Source organism: Setaria viridis, chromosome 1 (genome assembly GCF_005286985.2).
Source record: "Setaria viridis chromosome 1, Setaria_viridis_v4.0, whole genome shotgun sequence".
Classification (NCBI taxonomy): Eukaryota; Viridiplantae; Streptophyta; class Magnoliopsida; order Poales; family Poaceae; genus Setaria; species Setaria viridis.
Window position 1 is genome coordinate 30,231,254 of NC_048263.2, and position 21,377 is coordinate 30,252,630.

Consider the following 21,377-nt stretch of genomic DNA (forward strand, 5'->3'; position numbering starts at 1 on the left):
CTCTGCTCGCCCGGAGCTCGCCCCCGCCGGCCATGGAGGGCACCGTGGAGCTCGCCCGCCGCCGGCCCTTCACGCTCGCCCTTGTCTCTCGCCTGTCCGACGGGAGGTGACGGCGTTGAAGTGGGACGAGCCCGTCCCAAATCTTTGGGGTATATTCCCTCGTAGGGATGTTCTCGTCTCACCTGTCTCCAAATCAAATGCGGGATGAAGTGGAATTCCCAATTCGTCCCTGGAACCAAACGCACCCTTAGCTTGTGCTTGGTACTAATAGCCATGTACCATGCAATAGCTGAATCGAAGATAGATCATGTAACTGTGCAGGGTACTGATGGTCATTTAGCTCAACGACCTCCCACCTCTTTCGTTCCACATTATATTGCTAGAACAGTCGCACAGTCCAGCTCTTGATTAAGACCTCCCAATCAGCTAGCTCTACCATTTGGAGATATACGATCCGTTTCTCTCAATGCAGGCAATAACTAAGATTCTCACCACAATCTATATTATAGTAAGAAAGAAAAAAAGAGAGAGAAAAGCTTGTAAATAGCAATGGTGAGCACTATCAGACCCATGCATGATCTACACAACCTTTGCATCCACTACCTGTTTTCTTTTCATGTTTGATTTCTCTTTTTTATTTCTCCCTGCACAGGTATTTGTTCAAGCTCAAAATTTGCTTGGTGGTAGATGGTAACATGCAGTATATATCTGTGATATTAGTAGAATCTGTTTATGCTTTTGAAGGTGCAACTGTGGGTTGTGCATGCAGTAACAGGGTAACATCCTCCACGGGATTTCAAGACAGTAAAAAGGACTGAAGAATCACATGATTCTTTTACCCGTCCTGAACTTTGGTTGTAGGCCAGTGCCGTGGACCATTTCTCCTCCTTTTTTTCTTTCAAGAAAAGACAGGGAGAGAACTAGTGCAGGGAGGCATTTCTTAACCGGACGCCTGCTTCCTCCCTTTTGCCTCCCTCCCCGTCCCCGGCCATTACTCCTCCCTCTCTTCCTCGCTATATAAAGGGAGGCCAGCCCTTCTTCTCCACCGTTCTTGCCACACCTCTTCTTCTCCCCTCTCCCTCTCCTCTCCTCTAGCCACCAAAATGCCTGGCCCCAACCACCGCCACCGCTTCCTCCCGGTCTGCTGCCCAAGCTTCCCGGCCGCCGGCGATCCGTCTCCGGCTGCTGCAGCCTCCACGGGGCGCCTGAGGGCGACCAGCAGCAGGAAGAAGCGGAAGCGGCTGAAGCCTCGCCCCAGCTGCGAGCGCCGCGGCGCTGCTGTTCTGTGACGGCGCTATCCTCACCGAGCTTCTTCTACCACACCCTATGCCCTCCGCTCTCTTCCATAGCTGTTCGCCTCTCTTTGCTCCGGTGGGTATTTCTCATCCAGCTAAAAGCCAAGTCTTCTTGACCTTGCAAGACTTTTCGCTTGAAGATGAATTCCTACCTCGCAATATTCTTTCCTTCGCGCCTATCTCTCCTCATCTCACACCTATCAATCCTCCCATCCCTCCTGTCCCCGTCTATCCCTCTTGAGCTTGGAACACTTGCAGCTAGCTAGCCACTACTTTCGTGCGAACTCCGCTGTTCAGTGTACTGGAAAAGAAGTTAAAGTTTCTGATGTATCCCCGTGTCGTGCTGCCGTGCGTTGTTGCCTTTCAGCTACGTGCTTCCGCATGAACTCTGCTATTTGGTGTAATAAAGTTAGTCGCCTGATGTATTTCCTAGTCGTGTGTTTGCCTTCCAGCTACTGTACTTTAGCATGGACACTTTGGTAGTACTGGGTGTGTAGTGGAACTGAAGTCTCTGGTGTATTCTATATTGTCATGCATTGCCTTGTTATTTTTTGCATTCCTCTCATGCTGATGTAGTCTTGTTGACCCAACTGGGGAGGAAGGACGATATATACGGTTGGCTTGTTGACACACTGCGGCATATCTCAGCTGGCATCTAGCTCCTGCTGTTAGTTCATGTGATCACGCTAATAACATGCAAAAACTCTCTTGTTCAAACGGAGCAGGAAAATGCAGAGAGGACGACGACGACGTCACCCGCCGGCCCGCGCGCCCCGGCACTCTCTTGTGCGCCGTACGTGCCCTCGTGTGCTGCACCATGCATCTCATGTACCGTGTCCCTAGACCCCATCTACCGTACGTCGTCGCTGATTCGGCAACGTGCGCAGTCGCTGATTCGGCAGCACCGATACCGAATCGATCCACACACCGAACCCACCACTGAGAACAACGCACGCCGGTTCCCCTCGATCCCGTCGCGCACAACCCCTGGCCATGCAGGCAGGACGCGCGGTTCCAAACGGCGGCGGCTTTGAGTGCGAGAAGCTCCTGCATCGGGTGCGTAGCAGGAAGGGGCGAGAGCGAGACCCCCCCCCCCCCCCCCCCCCCCCCCCCCCCGGGGCATGGTGTACGCGCGCGCGCGTGCGCGGGAGCCTCCCCGTGTCCCTCGCCATGCCACGCAATAACTTGCGCTCTGAATGCGATGCCCCAAGCATGGTGGCGCCACCGCACGACGACCGACCGCCGGCCGTCGTGCCGAGCTGCACGCTCGACCGGCGTTCCGATCGATGCCTGCCTAGAACGAGCCAGGCACAGCGCGTGACCGGCCGCCCCCATTAATGCCAGCTCTGAATGCCGCATGGGCGTAGTGAAGCGTTCAAGGCCTGAAGCTTTGCAACTGCACCAGCACCACGAAGAGGCCGGGTCGTGTCAGCTTGCGCGCGCGTGCGTGACCGATGGTGCAGCAGCGACGGCCCATGCCGTCGACCAAGCTGGTGATCGATCCCTCGGCGCAGGCATGGCCGTGGCGCGCCGGGCGCCGCGCTGCTCGCGGGCTCGGAATACTGGCTGGCCCGGCATGGCGCGGCGACGTCGGCGTGGAGCCTACACGGGAATTGAATGGCGCCTGTTGCCGTCGCAGCGCGCGCCAGCGGCAGAAGGGATGATTGAGGCGGGCGGAGCCGGGCATTTTGCATGCGACTGTGCACGCTTTGCTGCGAGTCTGAAACCCGGCCGGCAGCGCCAGAGCGAGACTTCACGTCAAGTCGCCAAGAGCGGCAGTCAGGCGTAAATGCCAGAACAGTTAGCCAAGCCAGAGAGACGTTCCTAGCTACGTGACAGGACGGATCCACTGTGCAATCCTTTTTGCAGATGGCAAAAACTTGTTAAACCAAAAAAAAAAGGTTGTACCGGTGCACGTAAGCATCTGGACGAGCGAGGTGATGAGGGGATCAAACAATCGAGACAGCGCCAGTAGGGACTAATCACCAACAGTGACTCCATTGCTGAGCAGACACTAAAGGCTGGGAATGTTTTCGGACACAGCCAACAAAAGTGTCGCTATCATACACGGTTCTCATTGCGAGGGCCGGGGCGGCAGATCGCACCGGATTCCAAACTACTACCGGCGCATCTCCGGCTAGTGAAATAACGCAGCAGCCCGACAGCGAGTGAAGAGGTAACAGGGCGTTCACCTGGCGTTTTCATCCCCCGGTCAAATTTGCGCGCCTGCGGTTTGCAGGGCACAGCGATACTTTACCCTAGGAATCGCTTTTTCGCAGTACGGCACAGCTGAACAATCCGGACAATCACAGAAACCAGGCAGCAAATGGCAGCTACCATTATCTTGAAAGACTACTTAAACTTTGGAGTCCAGTTACAGATGTAGTAGCATACCAGGGCCTAAACGGAGCTTCCAAAGGGGTAATGTAAAGAGGAAGAGGCCTAAACTGATCATTACGTTACGTGCTTCAACATTCAGTAACATTCAGTATCAGATTTAGCACACTAGGGCCTAAGCTGATCTTCCAAATTGATGAACAGCTTCAGAAGAGGTAATGTAAAGAGGAACATACTGATCAGTGCTACGCTGCTAGTCTGCTACCGATATAGTAACACAAAGTGATCATTACGTGCTTGAACATAAGGAACAAAACTATCAAGATTTGATGGAAATGAGAACTGGTTACGATCCGATCGAGGCAAGAACTGTCTAAACTAAATGAACATTCAACCTTGAATTCTCATTGACATGTGCTACTCCTACACTTTCCAGCACACACAGAAGGTTGGACCTCAGCAGGTAAAAAAGCTTTGATTTTGAAATCTTACCCCGGGAAAAGTACACGGTACACCCACATTCATGGGCAGTATGTAATCATTGTCCTACCCTGATTCCCAGCCATTACTACAATTCCAGCATGTTGAAGACACAAAAGGCGGCAGTACAGGGAGGTACAGTCACAGGCACGAAAGGATGCAAGTTCCAATTCAGACGTTTATACGCGAATAAAATGAGGTCCACACAACACAAGGCAGCATGTGAGGTCACTGTAGCCAATTATTAGAACAGCATAAGGAGGGCATCACTAACAGTTTTGTAGCGACTGGTTGAAGGACAAAGGCATTGACGATTCTGAAAGCAGGAATGCAGAATGGAACAGTGCGACTGGCCAACGTGTTGACTAGTCCAAGGGCATGTCTGAGGCAGTAGATTCAGAGAGGTCCTGGAAACGTCCCGTTCTCCCTCTGCTCATTCCATTTCTCAACCTGGTTCAGCAAACAGTCAGCTGGTGACGATTCCAAAGAAAGCAGACATAACAGTTCTAATTGAAAAATAACAACGTAATACAAAAAATAAGCAAATCGGCAAACACAAGAAAAGCATCACAGGTTACATTACGGGGCTGGAAGGTAGAAGGAACAATAGGAAAAATTAATGTTGAAAACTAGATCAGAGCCAATATGACATGTGTTTGAAACCTTTGGATATTCAGTATCCATATAGTATCATATAAACTGGATTTCTAACATGGACAAAATATGATTGCTTCAGTATGGCCTCAGGGTGGAGTAAATCTGTGGTAGCTTCTGAAATCCAGCTAATGTATCTGATGCACCAAATGAAGGGCTGACCGCCAGTAACAGCAATAGTAAATCTACTGACGAATAATATTAAAAAGCTTCAGTACAAGAAGGTGAAGTAATACGCTCTTTCCTATAGTAATTCGGAGGTAAAGTTTAGTTTAGCTGGCACAGATATTTTCATCTTCCGTCATCAAGAAACAGCACATGTTATGCTATAATGACACTCCATCGAGGTATCGACAACAACTAAGTCCACTTTTATCTTCCGACATCCATTGTCTACTAGATGCAAGTAAGCAAAGTAATCATTCAAAACACAGAACCATTTTTGCCTAAGACAAACAGCCACTGTTTATCATCAAAAACAGGGACCCTCAGAATGTATCGTTCAAGAGCTGCACACATCATGAATTCTTGCATGCATCTTTACTGGCAACAAACAGAAGTGGAGGGGCTGAGAAGATACAAAGCAAGTCAAGGTAAATGTGTAACACCTCCTCTTGATGTGAATTGGACGTTAAAACAAGTCAAGGTAAATGTGAGACCATCTCTTCATGATACGCATTTGATAACAAAGCAAGTGAGTGTAAATGCGCAAGTGCTACTTGTGACGTGCAAATTCGCATGCCCATGCCACTATTTGCATGTGCAAGCATATCCATGGCCATACGTACAGCCTACTACATGACACCTAAAGGTTACAGTCACTGGGAAGGGAGAATATTATTGAAAAGCTAGCTCAAGAAGAGCCGGTTGACAACAAACCCCTGGCTGAGTCAGGACACTGAACAAAGACAAAGATAACTAACTTAACTCAGGTTACAAGAAAAAACTATTAGCTGAATGAAGATTATTTAAAATGTATTACTCAAGGCAAGGGCTTCAACGTAGTTAGATTAGATCAATCACAAATGGTACGTCCACTGAAGCATACTGATAACTTCATGATTTTCGAGTCCAAAAGAAAAAGAAAAAAAAATGGTGGTTGCAAATTCAATTATCATTTGTATATTACTCCCTCCGGTCCCTTTTCTAAGGCATCACCGGAGCAAAGCCACATACCAAGACAAAGGGTGGGAGCATGCGCACGAGATTAATCAGCATGCATGCAAGTTAAAAGCTGAACCGTCCATCAATGATATGCAGTGGAAAAAAAAAGAAAAAGCTGGACAGACGGATGACTAACTTGCCATAAGCGGATGCTTTAATCATCCCATGCGTATGCAAAAATGCATCAACTTCCTCCCATCTACTTAATCGCCTGCACCGGTAACTACGAGCGCCTAACATACCGGCCAAAAGCAAAAATCGTGGTATGCCTTAGAAAGGGGCTAGAGGGTTGAGGGAGCACTTCATTCAAAAAGATATGTTCCCCAGAAGCATGGTTAACAATGGCAGCAGTAAGGAAAATGCACTCACCCATTCTCCGGGGCAAAGAGACCTGTAGTACTTGGCAAATTTGTCACAGTCGCCAGCATCGTCCCCTTTGGCATTCACGCACCTGAATTCCATGAAAGTTGGAGAAACTAGTAACAAAAATATGATTGTGCACTGCCTAAAAAGTTGAAGAAGAAAATGCTGACAAAGTATAAAAGTTACAGTTACACAAAGTATATGGTTATACCTGTGGTACTCAACATAGCGAGTAAAACAATGCCTTGTCTGGTTTGTTGTAGGGAAGCGGAAGTCCGCAGGTGCTGTTTTTATCTCAATCTGGCATATATAAGCAAATGAATAAACTTGCGACGGACAATAAACAACACACAAAACACTTCTACAGAGGCTGGAATAAAAAGGAAAGAAAAAACAAAGAAGCATAGTGAAAAGCAAAGTTGACAAGATCGGCCTATTTGGCTATTTGTATAGCTAAACTGAAATGCCAGAATGCCATGATCATCTCCAAAAGAACAACTGGACTTTTCACAAAGCATAGCAGCATAGGAAAGGTAAGTTTTTCATCAATGTGAGGTGTGCAGGAAAGACTGTAGATGCTAAATGATGAAATGGGTAATACAGGTAGGCGGCAGCAGTCATGACAGAATCAAACTATTATAAATTACGGTCAGCAATATAACACAACAAAAATTGTAGAGGAACATATTGTGGAAACCAGCAAGACAGCGACAAAATGCAGTTTAATAAAAAACATACACAGATTAGAGAATACATATAGCACTACTGTAATACTATCTTGCTGCAACACTGCATGGGCCAAGGATGACTCCAGGAGTGGAAATATCATTATTTCATTCTGACATGTACCAAATCTATGACCGGGATCGTGCAACTCTGATGTCCGAAGTCCCGTGCAAATTACATTGTCTCTCCTCTACTTTTTCCTCTATCTAAGACACGTTTTGTTCCCTTCCACTTCCACCGATTCCTGTAATATACCGAGAAAAAGCGAATGTTTTGACATAGTTTCGGTGGTTCAAAATCGATACAATCCCTCAATGAGTAATCGACACTCTGGGGGCAGGCACGAGTGAAGAATTCCTCGATGAAGCCCCGAAATGCGTTTGCGAACCCTACCCTGATACCCGCCGAATCTGCAACCGCGGATGAGGAGATACAGCCCCGCATTTCTGAACCGATGAGGGATCAGAAGCCATCATCATGTTCCCGCACGATCCTAGGATCTCCTGCGTCGCCGCTACCTATTCGTCCGATCAGACTGGATGAATCTACCGGCGGCGACGTAACGGCGGGTACGCAGAGCTTGTTCAGGAAGGATCAGGAGGGAAGAGATCCGGCAGATGGCGCGGAAGGGGCTAAGAGGATCGCGATCTCACCTCGGCCATCGTGGTGCGGAGGGGGGCTGGAGACGGCGGCGGGTTCCCGGCGGCGCGCGGTGGGCGGGGAAGGTGGTGGCCACTTGGCTTCCGGACTCCGGTCGGGTCAACCTCGATGGCTTTTGCGAGCCGGAACCGAGAGGAGGAGGGAGAAGAGAAGATCGAGCCCACCAGGTACAGCCGAAAATGTCGCGGCCCTTTCGGTCCATCCAGTTAGCTGCCAACACAAGAAGCCGGGCCGTTCAGCCCACTTGGTCCATGGGCATGGCCCATCAAGCAGGCTGCACGAAACCGGGCCGGTTGACGCCAAATTCCTTGGGCCGGGCCTATCAGGCCCGTTGTCGTTGGGAAATCGCACGCGCAGGAATTCTGGACTCCGACGAGTCGATCTTGTTGAGCATCAGCCAGCTTTCAGTGAACGCTGATTTGTAGCATACGCGACGACTACTATGAGCCTGTGACGTGTGAGCGAGGCAAGTGACTGGATCCACCCCGCGCCGGCCGCCCATCCTGATCGCCTCGGAGTCCAGCGGCACGAGTCCAAAAGCGGCTTTCAAGTTTCAACGAGAAGGGACGGAAGCCCTTTTGACATTCGGCGGCGCAAAAGACAAAGGATAAGGACGCCGTGGAATCGCGGTGAGCGGGCACGTCTCCGCCACCGTCCAGCTGCACGGCCCTGGGCGCCCCCCGCGCTCGCCAGCCGCTGCCCAGCGGCGACGCGAAGCCACCAGTCGCCGCCACCTCCTGCTGTCCACGGCGGCGATGCCGCGACGAATCCAGGAGGGACGGACCCCCAACAACCACGCGCCAAGGACAAGCAAAAGGGCGACGCGTCGCCGCGTAGGGCCCACCTGTCACCCTCCCGCGCGCCCTCACGGTGACAGCCTGACCGGGATGGGGAAGGTGGGCGCGGGCGATTGGCACTACGTGAGCGCGGTCCACGGCATCCGCGGCCGATGCCGTGCCGAATCCGCGCCCCGTGCGGTCCAGTGGACCAGGTGCCTCCTCCTCCACTCGATCCGGGCGCTATAAATACACGGCCAGGCCCGTGTCCTCCGTTCTCATCTTCAGCCCCCACCGCGTTGTTGGCTAGGAATCGATCCATTTAGCCGTCCCCAATCCCCATCTCTTCGGTGTGCCTGCTTTCTCGGAGAGGAGAAGAGGGAGATTTCTTTTTCCGTCCCCCACCCGCCGATCGGGATTTGAGATTGTCCAGGCCGCTGGTTTCGCAGCGAGGTTCGGGCCTTCGTCGTGGGATTGTAAGATCCATTTCCCCCGTATGCTGTTGTTCTTCGATCTAATCTAGTGCTATGATGTTTGTTTGATCTGGTATTTGATGGTGCTGGGTTTACTGAGGTTCCTCTTCTAGATGTTGGTGGTTAGGAAATTATTTGCCTTTGACGAAGAATTAGATAGATAGATGATGGTGATCGTATTTCTTTGCTGCGATGTTAAGGATATCAAATTGCCTGAATTAATTATTCGTGGGAGAATATTGCCCATAATTTTGGATAGGGTCTCTGTTCAGCTCAGAATTTTGTGTAGATTGTGTCTATATATGTTCCAATTATCTTGAACTATCTGTTTCGCCCGTTGTGAGTATCAATTTATTCTTTTCTGTTATGCTCCCAAATTACCAGGATTTGGATAGTTTTGAACTAACTACAATAGGAATATAGTTCAACAAAGAAATTAGTGAAGTCTTTCTCTGATTTTTATGGTTTGCAATCCCTGATCTGTTACATATCTCTGTAGTTTCTCACCAGTTGATCATTCGGTTCTTCTCTGCAGTGAAAATTTGATGTGCTAATGGAGTCCAAGGGTGGCAAAAAGAAGGCTAGCAGTAGTCGTTCCTCCCTGATGTACGAAGCTCCCCTCGGCTACAGCATTGAAGACCTCCGCCCTGCCGGCGGCATCAAGAAGTTCTCTGCTGCTTACTCGAACGTATGTACAAGACGATTTTCCTTCATTTTATCTATATAATTGCAGCTCTTGTATGATTTGGTGCTTACAGTGTGGATTGTTTCATCTCTTGCAGTGCACGAGGAAGCCATCCTGATAGCCCTCTCGTCGATCCCGTCCTAGTAGCTTAGAAACCACCTGCAATCATTTTGATCTTCCTAAATCTCTCTGGCTAGCTGCTTTCTGGTGACCAAAGGGATTTCTAGAAACTGCTTCCTGTCTTCCTCCCTCGGCTGTCTGTCATCTTGCTTTGAAACAATGGCAGTCCCGCAAGGTGCTGCTGCTGCCCCTCTCCCAGTCTCTGCAATTGGGTTTGAGGGATATGAGAAGCGCCTTGAGATCAGCTTCTCTGAGGCATCTGTCTTCGCTGACCCCAACGGAAGGGGACTGCGCGCGCTCTCGCGCGCCCAGATTGACTCTGTTCTTGACCTTGCACGGTGCACCATTGTGTCTGAGCTCTCAAACGAGGACTTTGACTCTTATGTCTTATCTGAGTCAAGCCTGTTTGTGTACCCATACAAGGTTGTCATCAAGACCTGCGGGACTACCAAGCTTCTGCTTGCCATTCCGAGGATTCTTGAGCTTGCTGAGGAGCTCTCGCTGCCGCTTGCTGCTGTTAAATACTCCCGTGGGACATTCATATTCCCTGATGCACAACCTTCCCCACACAAGAACTTCGCCGATGAAGTTGCCTTCCTCAACCGCTACTTCGGTGGTCTCAAGTCCGGTGGGAATGCTTATGTGATTGGAGATCCTGTAAAGCCTGGGCAGAAATGGCACATCTACTACGCCACTGAGCACCCCGAGGAGCCTGTTGTTACTCTGGAGATGTGCATGACTGGGCTCGATAAGAAGAAAGCTTCTGTATTCTTCAAGACCTCTGCAGATGGCCACATCTCCTGTGCTAAGGAGATGACCAAGCTTTCTGGCATCTCGGACATCATCCCGGAGATGGAGATCTGCGACTTTGACTTTGAGCCCTGCGGCTACTCCATGAACGCCATCCATGGCCCTGCATTCTCCACCATCCATGTGACCCCAGAGGATGGCTTCAGCTATGCAAGCTATGAGGTCATGGGTTTCAACCCAGCCTCCTTCGACTATGATGACCTGGTTAAGAGGGTGCTGAGGTGCTTTGGCCCATCTGAGTTCTCTGTTGCTGTGACCATCTTCGGTGAGCGGGACAACGCAAAGACCTGGGGTAAGAAGCTGGATGTAGAGGCCTATGCCTGCAGCAACATGGTTGAGCAGGAGCTGCCTGCTGGTGGCTTGCTCATTTACCAGAGCTTCACTGCTACTGGCAAAGCTGCAGTTGGGTCGCCGAGGTCTGTCCTGCATGGCTTTGGTTGTGACAGTGTTGAGAATGGATCTGAGAATGGTGAGCTCGATGCCCCCCTGTGCTGGGAAGAGGATGCGGCGGATGAGACTGAGGAAAGGGTAGCCAAGAAGCTGAAATGCTGATGCTGATGTGAAATGCTGATGCTGATGTGCTACTTTGGAGATCGAAGAGAAGACCTGAGAGTTCTGTCAAGCATATTTGCTGCCCTTGGTTATCTTGTGAAGCAGCCAAGCCAGATTGTTTATGCTATATAATTTGTGTAATGGTGCTGTGACGGCGCATGCTTGTTATGAATAATAAAATGCTCTAGGTGGCCAGCTCTGTCTGCCACAGTGAGCCGATGTGCCGGTATTGTTTGTGATAAACTTTATGACTCGATAAAGCCTCTGTTTGATGAAAATCTGAAATATGAATAAAGTGTTTTTTATGTGATTTCAGTGTCACTTACATATCTTATTCAAGTTATAATGGCCGATTCGGGAGGCATATCATCAATCGTATATTGCCTTCGTTCATGTTGAGTATTTCATTCCAAGGAGCATGTTCTCTCTGGTCCGCGCAATGTGAAGAGAATGTATGTATGGCTGCGCCAATGTTACGGGGCCGTTACGAACCTGATGACTGACGTCTTTGGAACTGGATTCGACCATGGCCGCTGGTCGTGGTTGGGACGTTGGCATCTGCTCACACTCAGACAGCATCGTCTCGTAGCCACTAGCTTGCGAGAATCTAGTTCTTGATTAAGATGGGCACTTCTCGTGGTTGCTGGAGATCGGGGGCAACCGTTAACCGGTCCGGCAAAGTCGACTGGATTACTATGATGGCATTGCCAAATGAGACTTCTCTTCCGGGCGTGAGGTACGTGGAGCTTGTCTGAACCGAGCAGCGCGAGGCACATGTTCTGCAACCGTCTTCTCCACGTCCATCTGGAATCTTACGTCATTACTAGGAGATGACCAATAAACTCAGCACATGCCAAATCATGGAACCGATGCAGACAGTGATGCAAACAAAAGAAGACAGGAGGAATGAAGTTGATCGAGACAGTAGGATTTAGCTAGGTCGTCTTTGCAGGGATGATCTTTTGCTTCAAGTAGTCTGTCTGGCTGTGTTGCGTTTGTCATGCCTAGGCTGCTGGGACTTTTGCTCTTTTCCAACTCAAAAGGGTGACATTCTTTTTTTTAAAAAAAAGCACTCAGCAAATTTATTCTCACATACATGGACAGCAAAAAACATCACATGAAACTTAACATTAGTTGCATCAGAAAATCTGGGTACATGGTTTCCACAAACCACCAACTGTAAACTGAATGAATTCCCTATGAGATCAAATAAAGAATGTGGTAGGTTACAACACAGATGAGCAATGTGAAAGAATTGTTTCCAACCAATGCATATAAAGAATGTACCATGAAATTATTGTACAGGACGAGCATATGCCTGCTGTTTCAGCAGGAGCTCGGGCAATCAGATATCCGCAGCAGGAACTTCACTCACCAATGTTGGCATGCTTGTTGAAGATACCGCGAGGGATGTTCTCTTCCTCTTGCCGGCCCAGCATAGCCGGATTATTTTGCCTTTACTTCTCAGGTTAAAAGCCTCTGTACAGTTGGCCCAGGGTAACAAATGAGCCATTGACTCCAATATTGGAGCAGAGCTGCGTCGTTGTGTGGGCGAATGTTCCCTCAACTGTTCTTGCTCTGCTACAATTGCAAGATAGTTTTGAGTTGGGTTCTTTATTTGACTGCCCAGGTATCCCTGGCAGTTTAGTGCCTGGCAATGGCACTTCACTTTCTCTCCAAAATGCACAAACCTACAGAAAAACAAGCAAATTATTGTTGCTCAAAGCAAAGAGGATAAAATATACACAGTTCAGTTTCAGAAAACGTTGTGTCCCCTCTGAATTTAATCCTGGTCTTTCAAAAACACAAGAAAAGTGTGCCAATGTTTGGGTTAGCAAACTAAGGGTAAGGGCAGTAGTAGACTAGTAGTTGAGACTTGAGACCAGGAACCAACAGAATAGTTATGTTGATTTCAGGGGGAAAACGTGGCAACAATGTCTACTGCAACCATTTAGCCATATGAAATGGGCTGTCTATGGCATCTTTGAAAAACATAAAAGCAGTTTGAACTTGTAACACCCTGTCCTCCAAACTGCACCACCCAACCCTTCCGAGGAGCGGGCACACGTACACATAGCATCCTACTTACACTTTTGTTCTCGCTTCGTGTAAAAAGTTTAACCCGAAGGTTCTATGGCTGGAGGATAAAGGCTTATGAGTTGGCTTCACCCTTGCTCAACTAGTAAGGTGGTACTAAACATGCGCACCTGCGCTCATGGGCCACTACTAGGCCCAAATTTGGGCCGGATGTCACAGAACTAAAGCTAAGCTAATCTCCCATCCTGGCCTATGTTTGTAAGCTTCAAGATGCATGCAAGTCAGAGAGCAAAAGAACATTAAAAAAGCTAAATAAATAAGTATCATAGTCTCTGGTACGAAAGTTTGCACTTGTGATTCACCACACAGAAAGGTAAAGAAATGGTTCTTAGATCTAAGATTTTAGACTGGTAAATAATTGATCACATCAAAACACTACAAGGGGATGCAGATGCTAGTTTGATCACTTTGGCGCCACCTTACCAAACTAGATTTCACAAATTTCTTTTGGTGTCACTGCAATCAGCAGACTGCAGGGAGGCGTTTTCTTGTTATCAAATATGCAGTGCAAGAAAATATATATTAGCCTTTTTAATTAAGAATGCATGTCCTTTCATAAGTGCAATAGAACAAAATATTTGGTTGAAATACCTGTAGTCATAGGTTAAGGGATCTCCAACTTTGACGGAACGAGAGGCGAAGACACCGACTCTTGTCTCACCGTCAACCTGCCTGGCAAAGCCATAGAAACAATCAGGAACGTGATATAACATGATTTCTTTTTCTTGTTCAAGAACACAGTATTACCATTTCTCGAGTTTACAGTTGGGGTCACAGCTGTGGTTTAGAAAACGTGATACATTTCCTTTAAATGTCGCATCTATTGTAAAATCTTTGCTGATTTCGCACATGTAGAAGTTTTTGTCACCACGCGTTCTTATATCCCAAAGCCTTTGTTCACATATGGCGTCGTCAATGACTGAAAAAATGTTTTAAACAAAGAGAGGAAAAAAATGCATGAGGCGAAGCTGTGCAACACAATAAGCTTCACAAGGATTAGCTCATAAATCAGAAGCAAAGCAGCAAAATTTCAGTAAACCGATTTCTCCATTGACCAAAGGGTGAATGGTCCCAGTATGATGGTAGCATGAAGTTCAGAGAGGAAAAGCTGAACCATAAACAAAAAGGGAATGATAAGAGAAACGTTTTAACACAATGTACAGTGCTATACTACAGAAGACTGAGGCACAAATGATGAGTAAGTGTCCCTGTTTTTAGTTGTAGCTGAACGTTTTTTTTTTCAAAAATAATGCTAAGTCCCCAGTTGGGAAAAAGCATCAGGCAGCATATACTTTCAGGTTAGCCATGATAGCTATGTGCTACCTTCAGTATATCTTTACAACTTGCATAAGGCAACTTGCAAGATTTACCTTGGCAAAATTATTATTCAACTAAAAGAACCCTTGCAACTTTTGACCAACAATTAGTTAACTGCATCGATAGATTTGCATTCAAATGAATTTTGATATCAATTTTGTAGTTTTCGACAATGTATTGCAAGAGAAATTAAAGGTCAAAATCTACTTTTGAGAACTCCTAAAAAATGCCTTCATGTTGATGAACAGATGGAGTACTAACTTATTAAGGGTACATGGACAATGATAATGGAAAGTTTGAGTAATTTTTTTGGAGAGACAGAGCGCATTAAAATTTGCATGGACAACTGCATATTTGAGAACATAGCAAAAATGTGACCATATTTGAGAACATAGCAAAATGTGACCCCACCACCACAAATGTTGCGCGGAAGGGTCATCTATCAAGAGCTTACTATTTCTGTTGGTTCTATTTTTAACTAAAATTATAGCAGGAAAATAAAACCTTACCTTCACCAACATACTCAATTACAAAATCACCTTTCTCCAATGGCTCCAATGCAACAGCACCCCATCCACAATGCTCTGTCTGTAAAGGGAAAATGCTGCTGTGGTCATAATCAAATGAAAACTAATGCTAAGTAAAATTGCACTCAGAAAAAGAATTATTCTGGCAGCGCTAAACCACGCTACCTCTATTGCCCATATGGAGGTGCAAACATGCAGATGTGTCTGATTTTTTTTTCATAGAAACAATTGGCCTCTATTGCCAATATGGAGATGCAAACATACAGGTGTGTGTGATTTTTCTTTTTATCGAACCAAGTGAACTCTATCATACATGATGCCAGGTCAATTTCACTGAGCACCCTATCATTGGCACATGTTTTGCATCACATACAAGGGGATATTCAGGTCTGAATGTACAGGGTTTACTATGGCAGCAGTAGATAGTAAGAAACCTAAAGGCCTGATGGATGAGGGAATCTGGATCCACACACTTCTATCCATGGTGCATTTAGCGACGTTTAAAAAGATATGTTGGATGTTTTTGTAACTCGCACTAACTAAAAGTCTAACACTAAGGTAACAGTAACACTCCTGATCATATTACCTTTAATACCACTCCTAAACAAATCAGTGTTTCAAAGATTAGGCAACACCAACCTATCACTTTGATGCACAAACTCTTGAGAAAGTATAAACTTACAAACTTAAAAAGTTTGAAAACTTTAAGTAAAACCAAAACATGCAACGCTATTATGTACTAAAAGGAAATAAGGAGTGAATAAATTGGTGGCATAAGTTCCTAGAAAAGCAAGTAAGCACATCATGGACAAGAAAGCTACCTTAACAATTTTAATTTTCTTATCCTTGCGGAATGGCCTGTTGGTACATAGATCTGAGCAGCGGCAATTCTTGGAACAACTCATCGAAAGACCCCTGATAAGTCAAAATCAAATTTCATTGGAGGAAAGTAAACATGTATGGATTCTATACACATCATACAGAACTTCCTAAACGATTATGCCAACTTATTCATCAAATATTAGTAATACATGAGTGCAAACATCCATAATATGCACAAGTACCAGTGCCACTGTTCAGTGAATATGGTACTGCATTTGCTTAGCTTATAATGCAGAAAACAATATGAATAATTGCTAAGAAGTAGGTGCTCAAACGTTTAAACTTAGGCCCAGGTTAAAATGCAGGAATATTATAAAAGTCCAAGTGGAGTGAAAACCATAGGATTAAAACCACATGAAACATGTGGGTAACAGGATATATTAAGGGCAAGATAGACAATGAGGTTGGAATGAGGGTTCATTACTGTGGAATTCCTCTAAAATCAAAGAGAAAGGAATCCTATCTACCGAAATTCTTTATCATTATGATGTTTCAAGCGCTCGATAGTGCTCATTAAAATGAATGGAAAATCCTACATTTTCCAGTGAACATCCTATTCCAAACAGCTTTTGCATGGTCAGAGCAGCACTATAACATGGGAGTGAACATCCTCTAAAGTGCGAGACAGCTTATACACTAAGACTTTCCACAAAACACATAGTACCAAATAGCATACATAACAGAACCTTTTAATTGAGGTGACAGATGTGGATTTTGTGCAAGTCTCTTGCAACCTGTAGACACAATACCAAAACTATAGAAGTGCACTATAGGGGAAGACAACGATATAGACTATATCTTTACTTTAAAACAGCGCTATAACATGGTAGTGTTGATACAATCAGATAACACATGTTTATGCCTTCTCTTTGCTAAAATAATTCTGGTTCCATGTTTAGAACGCATATTTAAATAGCAATTCACATGTCTTTGGCAAGCTTCAATAGAGCAAGAACAAATACCTGCATTCACAATCTTCTTTGCAAGTAGAATCAGCTCTGCAGTTCGTGCACCCAGTATCCACATGAACACTAGTGCGCTTCTTTTTTATCAAATATACATCTTTTACAAATGAAGGAAATAACCATGGTGTACTTGTGCAAGAATGAAAAGCAGACAAACAAAAAGCTCATCTAACTATATAGCTCCAGAAAGAATAGAAATCTTCACTACTGACAAGTAACGCTTTAGGATACTGCGCCTGATGGACGTATAGGGGGGTGGCTTGTAAACAGCCTCAGAAAAATCCCTAATGGTTGAATCAATATTGAATTCTTCGTTAACATATGGAAGAGGTAGCCGGCGAAACACTTCCTATGAAATAAGCATGTTAGTGTAGCCATGAATAACTATCGCATACGAAATGCACTTCATCGTGATGAGACAGTAGTACTTCTACAGTTGTACTAGACAAAGTAATCTTTTTTTCCTGAGGCTTTACATCATTAGAAACTTAACCATGTTCCTCATCAAATCTTTATTTTACTACACATTCCAGTTGCATCACTAGTACTAAAAACTACCAAAGTACAAATAAAAAAAATAGCCATTAATTCCAAAAATGTGGTGTTTTCGACTTCCCAGTCCCCAAGATGCAACATGGCCATAAGTTTTTATAAAAGCATAATAGCAAAGATCGTAACTAAAAGACGTAATCATATATGCTAATATGCCAACACTCTTGTAGTGTAGTGGTAAGCTCCCCAGTTGAGGGAGACATCAACGAGGGTTCAAATCCTGGTGGCAGCATAAAAAACTCCTCGCCGCCAGGCTGTGGCACCTGTGGTTGGTTTGGGCCCTCCTACCAGGTGTAGTTGTAGTGGTTGCCAACCCAATGGGTCATGGTTGCGCCAGGTTATGGTGCGGCCCTATAGGGTGAAGCCGGGGTTCAAGGGTTTTCTCGGCCGGCTTGGCTGAGATTTCTTTCTTCGTGTAATGCCGTGGGGGTAGTCTTTCCCCCGCTGGTAGAGTTTTTTTATATGCTAATACCATTTCTATGCGGCCATTCAAATACTTATACACATATTAGTGGTCAACCATGCAAACAAATAGTGGAAAAAGTACTAAAACATTAGTTTACACTAACTATTTTTTTTCTTCTTTAAGAGTAGTAAAAGCACATTCTGAAACCTACCCAGCAATGCCATTATAAAGATAGGCTGCTAAAGAAGCTCTGAAAATGGTTTATTCAAGAAAACAACATGCACACTTTATATGAATGAAATAATCATAAAAGAAAAGATAGCAAAGGTGCAGTTATGTCATGCTTGCACTCACCTCTATGCTGTTGGTAAAGTCAGCATTCTGTCACCAGCAAACAAAGTATTCCTGTCAGCCACCTCAACCATTACAAATATTAACAAAAGGGTGTGTGGGATGCATTGTCATAATATTGTCCAAGCTAAACCTCAAAGGTAACATATTCTTGTTTGGTATTAATCTTCCAAGGATCTAGAGATGAAACAAAAAGATAGTTGGAATGTAATGGAGGAATCAGCACTGTGCTTGGAGAAAACACAATGAATATGCATGCAACTTTTTAAAAACTCATACTAGAAAGTTTCCCTCTTGCCTGTTTATCAAATTAGATTGGATAAGCTGTTATTGTTTCTTTCATATATGACAACATGAAGTGAGCAATTTTAAGGAAAAAAGGATAGACCTCATTTTGCAGAAGCCAATCGGAAGGATGCCTCCAGCAAATTGCACTTCCTCGATTGTCTTTTAGATGAATCACTGGCCATGGTGCACATTTCGTATGTGCTGCAACTGTACAACGCCCACAGCGCCAAAAGAACATCTTTTGCTTACAAACCATACAGGCCTAAGAAGCAGAAAGTTAAACAGATGTCCCTAATGATCAAGTAATGTAACCAATCCAAGGACAGGAACTGAAATAAAACATAATTTGAAAAACAAAATACAGGTGCATCTACTGCAATAGCAAAACCCAAGTTTATTGCAGATAAATCTCTATATTATTGTTGCATTTACGATATCTACAATGCACACTGCATGCCTTGCCTTCCGACCGTCAAATCTTGCAATCATATATTGAACGTATCATCCACTAATATGAAAAAAGGAATAGCTAGAGAAGAGCATAATATAAAAAATAATGACACTGGAGTATGATAATCAGAGAAGTTTGAAATTAATATTATATCTATAGTTCTGACTTGTATATTTGGTAAAATGTTACATCCCCAATGCAAAGTTGCACAAATTGAAAAGCGCCCCATGCCATAAAATTGGAACTTACATGTTGAGGGCACCTGAAGCTTTCAGCGGTGAAGTTTGAAGTACCTTTCACAACACAGTTAAGATGGAACACCTTTGGACAGCGAGCAACCGAACATTTTATTTCTTCTCCAGCATAAATAGTCTTGGAGCACAAACAGCATTCGACCTTTGCACAAACGAAGAAGGTATGAGATGCTAACCAGATGAAAGGAACAGAGAATGGATCCTAAGTCAACGAATAAGACTAATTACTCCTGCTGATCAAAATTATAATCCGTTTTAGGATTCCTAACAATCAAACTTTTCAACTTTGATCATCAATATAATAATTAATAATGTAAGATTGATCTCAGTAGATTCATCAAGAAAGCATTTCCATAGCACGCAATCCTTTTTTTATTTTAGGTATAATATTTTAATAGAAATTGCTAGTGAAAGTTCCACCCTATAGATCACATCAATGTCCTAAACAACTTAGATTTATGACAGGAGGGATAACTTCAGAATTAATGTATTGCAGTTACAAATTTTAACTGATAGATAGGCATACTAAGTATGATGGGTTTAAGTTATGGGACAATAAGCAATTCAGAGGTAGAAATCTTTATAAAATGGTTGCAGGCTTTGTATCTAGGGGATCGTCTCCATTAAAGGATTCAGAATGTTGCAACGTTTCAAAAAAAATTGCATATAGTATTTTACATACAGATAAGTTAACTGTTAACCTGTAAAAAAATAAATGTCAAATCCATCCTAGATGCCAATAAACAAAATAGACAAGCATTGCTCATCATGTGCTAACAGTACCACTTGTGTTTCATCAACTGTGATATTACAGATGAATCTGAAATTGAATTTTTGCTAGTTTCTTTGACTTCATAAAGTATGTACATGATTTTTCAGATTTTTTTAAGAAACCACAGAATGTTGCATTAATAGTATTTTCACTAGGGGCATGCACTAGAACCCTGGTCACCATCACAATTTCGATACATTTTTACACATATCATATTATCTTTTTGCCTGTCCTTGGGTTTCATCTTTAGCCTATCCCAGTTTGCTTGGGACCAAAGGCAATGTTAACCCACCATATTTTCTACTATCTGCCCAAAGCTATTTGGATATTGTGGCTTTTCGGAGTCTCTTATTCTTGGAGGAAACTTTGAGCATTAGCTCCCGACCTCCCATGGTGACAGAGCTGTAAAGCTATTAAGTTTAAATTTGATATCATTTTAACAACAAACATACTAGCACTATTTTGATATTACCAATGCACATAATTGAAAGTATGTCACAGTTAAAGGAAAACTGATTGCAAACTGTCAAGAAAGTCTTAAATCTCAAATAATAAGTGACTAAAAGGAGTGAAACACAGAAACAGACACGCACGCACACAATGATTACATATTAACAATGCTCAGGCGTAGATGTAATTGTCACCACAATGCTAAAGAATTCCCCGGATGGACCTGAATTGCAAGAACGAATAAGCGTTCTAGCTGCGTTTTGCTTGATCCGCCCAGACATAAAGAGTCTTGAGTTAAATGGGAATTCGAAGTGAGCTGAAACAAACATTGGTCCGACAACGCGAAGCACTTCGAGCAAAAATCCTTACCGCCTTTGGCGCGCCGGTGAGGAAAGGCAGCACGCAGTGGTGGGCAGGGACGCCGGCCGCTGTCTTCCTAGCCACCCACTCGCTCACGCGTTTCTCGAGCATCGGACCCCGAGCTGGAGCCTGCGCCCGAGACGTCCCGGGTGACGGAGCAAGTGACGGCTTCTTCCCACCGCCACCGCCACCGCCACCGCCGCCGCGCCGCGCGGCCGGGCAGGTGGTCGCAGCGTCCGCGCCCCCCATGTCGAAGGTGCGGACACGGCCGCTCCATCGACATTCCATTGGAAGCATGAGGGGGCCGCCGCCGCCGTCCACAGAGGCAGGCGAAGACGCGGACGCGGGCGCCGCGTCGATCGATGCGGCGGCGGCGGCGGCATCCCCGGCGTGGTCGTCGGCGAGGTCCCCCGCGGCGTCGACGGAGAGTTCGGGGAAAGGAGGGAGGTAGACTGTGCTCAGATCCGGCATGGCCGCCAGCGGGGAGGGGCTGTGTGCTAGGGTTTGGAGGGCATTGGGTATGGGGTTGGTCGGAGACGTGGAAATGGACGGAAGACGTGAGCACCGGGGAAGAAGAGGACTCCTCACTCCCGTGTCTCGCCAGATTTGG

The 21,377-nt window shown here is 45.5% G+C and overlaps 3 protein-coding genes across 4 annotated transcripts; 1 reads left to right on the forward strand and 2 right to left on the reverse strand.

The window, feature by feature from the left end:
* Positions 1-4,270: 4,270 nt before the first annotated feature.
* LOC117861413 (cytochrome c oxidase subunit 6b-3) lies at positions 4,271-7,833 on the reverse strand. The gene is made up of 4 exons (XM_034744970.2): positions 7,673-7,833; positions 6,505-6,593; positions 6,300-6,381; positions 4,271-4,562 (listed from the first exon to the last, which is right to left on the reverse strand). The coding sequence occupies exons 1-4, from the start codon at positions 7,679-7,681 to the stop codon at positions 4,509-4,511; spliced, it is 234 nt and encodes a 77-aa protein (XP_034600861.1). The 5' UTR covers positions 7,682-7,833; the 3' UTR covers positions 4,271-4,508.
* A 1,895-nt stretch (positions 7,834-9,728) lies between these two features.
* LOC117861405 (S-adenosylmethionine decarboxylase proenzyme) lies at positions 9,729-11,405 on the forward strand. Its single transcript, XM_034744958.2, has one exon. The coding sequence runs from the start codon at positions 9,893-9,895 to the stop codon at positions 11,093-11,095; it is 1,203 nt and encodes a 400-aa protein (XP_034600849.1). The 5' UTR covers positions 9,729-9,892; the 3' UTR covers positions 11,096-11,405.
* Positions 11,406-12,194: 789 nt separating this feature from the next.
* Positions 12,195-21,377, reverse strand: LOC117861385 (histone-lysine N-methyltransferase ASHR3). Of its 2 annotated transcripts, XM_034744932.2 has the most exons (12): positions 20,777-21,370; positions 19,181-19,327; positions 18,581-18,742; positions 18,196-18,222; positions 17,115-17,232; positions 16,881-16,980; positions 16,605-16,652; positions 15,858-15,951; positions 15,019-15,097; positions 13,940-14,111; positions 13,784-13,864; positions 12,195-12,786 (listed from the first exon to the last, which is right to left on the reverse strand). In XM_034744932.2, the coding sequence occupies exons 1-12, from the start codon at positions 21,236-21,238 to the stop codon at positions 12,441-12,443; spliced, it is 1,836 nt and encodes a 611-aa protein (XP_034600823.1). In that variant the 5' UTR covers positions 21,239-21,370; the 3' UTR covers positions 12,195-12,440. The 2 variants fall into 2 exon arrangements, with proteins under 2 accessions (XP_034600823.1, XP_034600830.1); XM_034744939.2 differs by lacking the exon at positions 16,605-16,652 and having other exon boundaries at positions 20,777-21,377.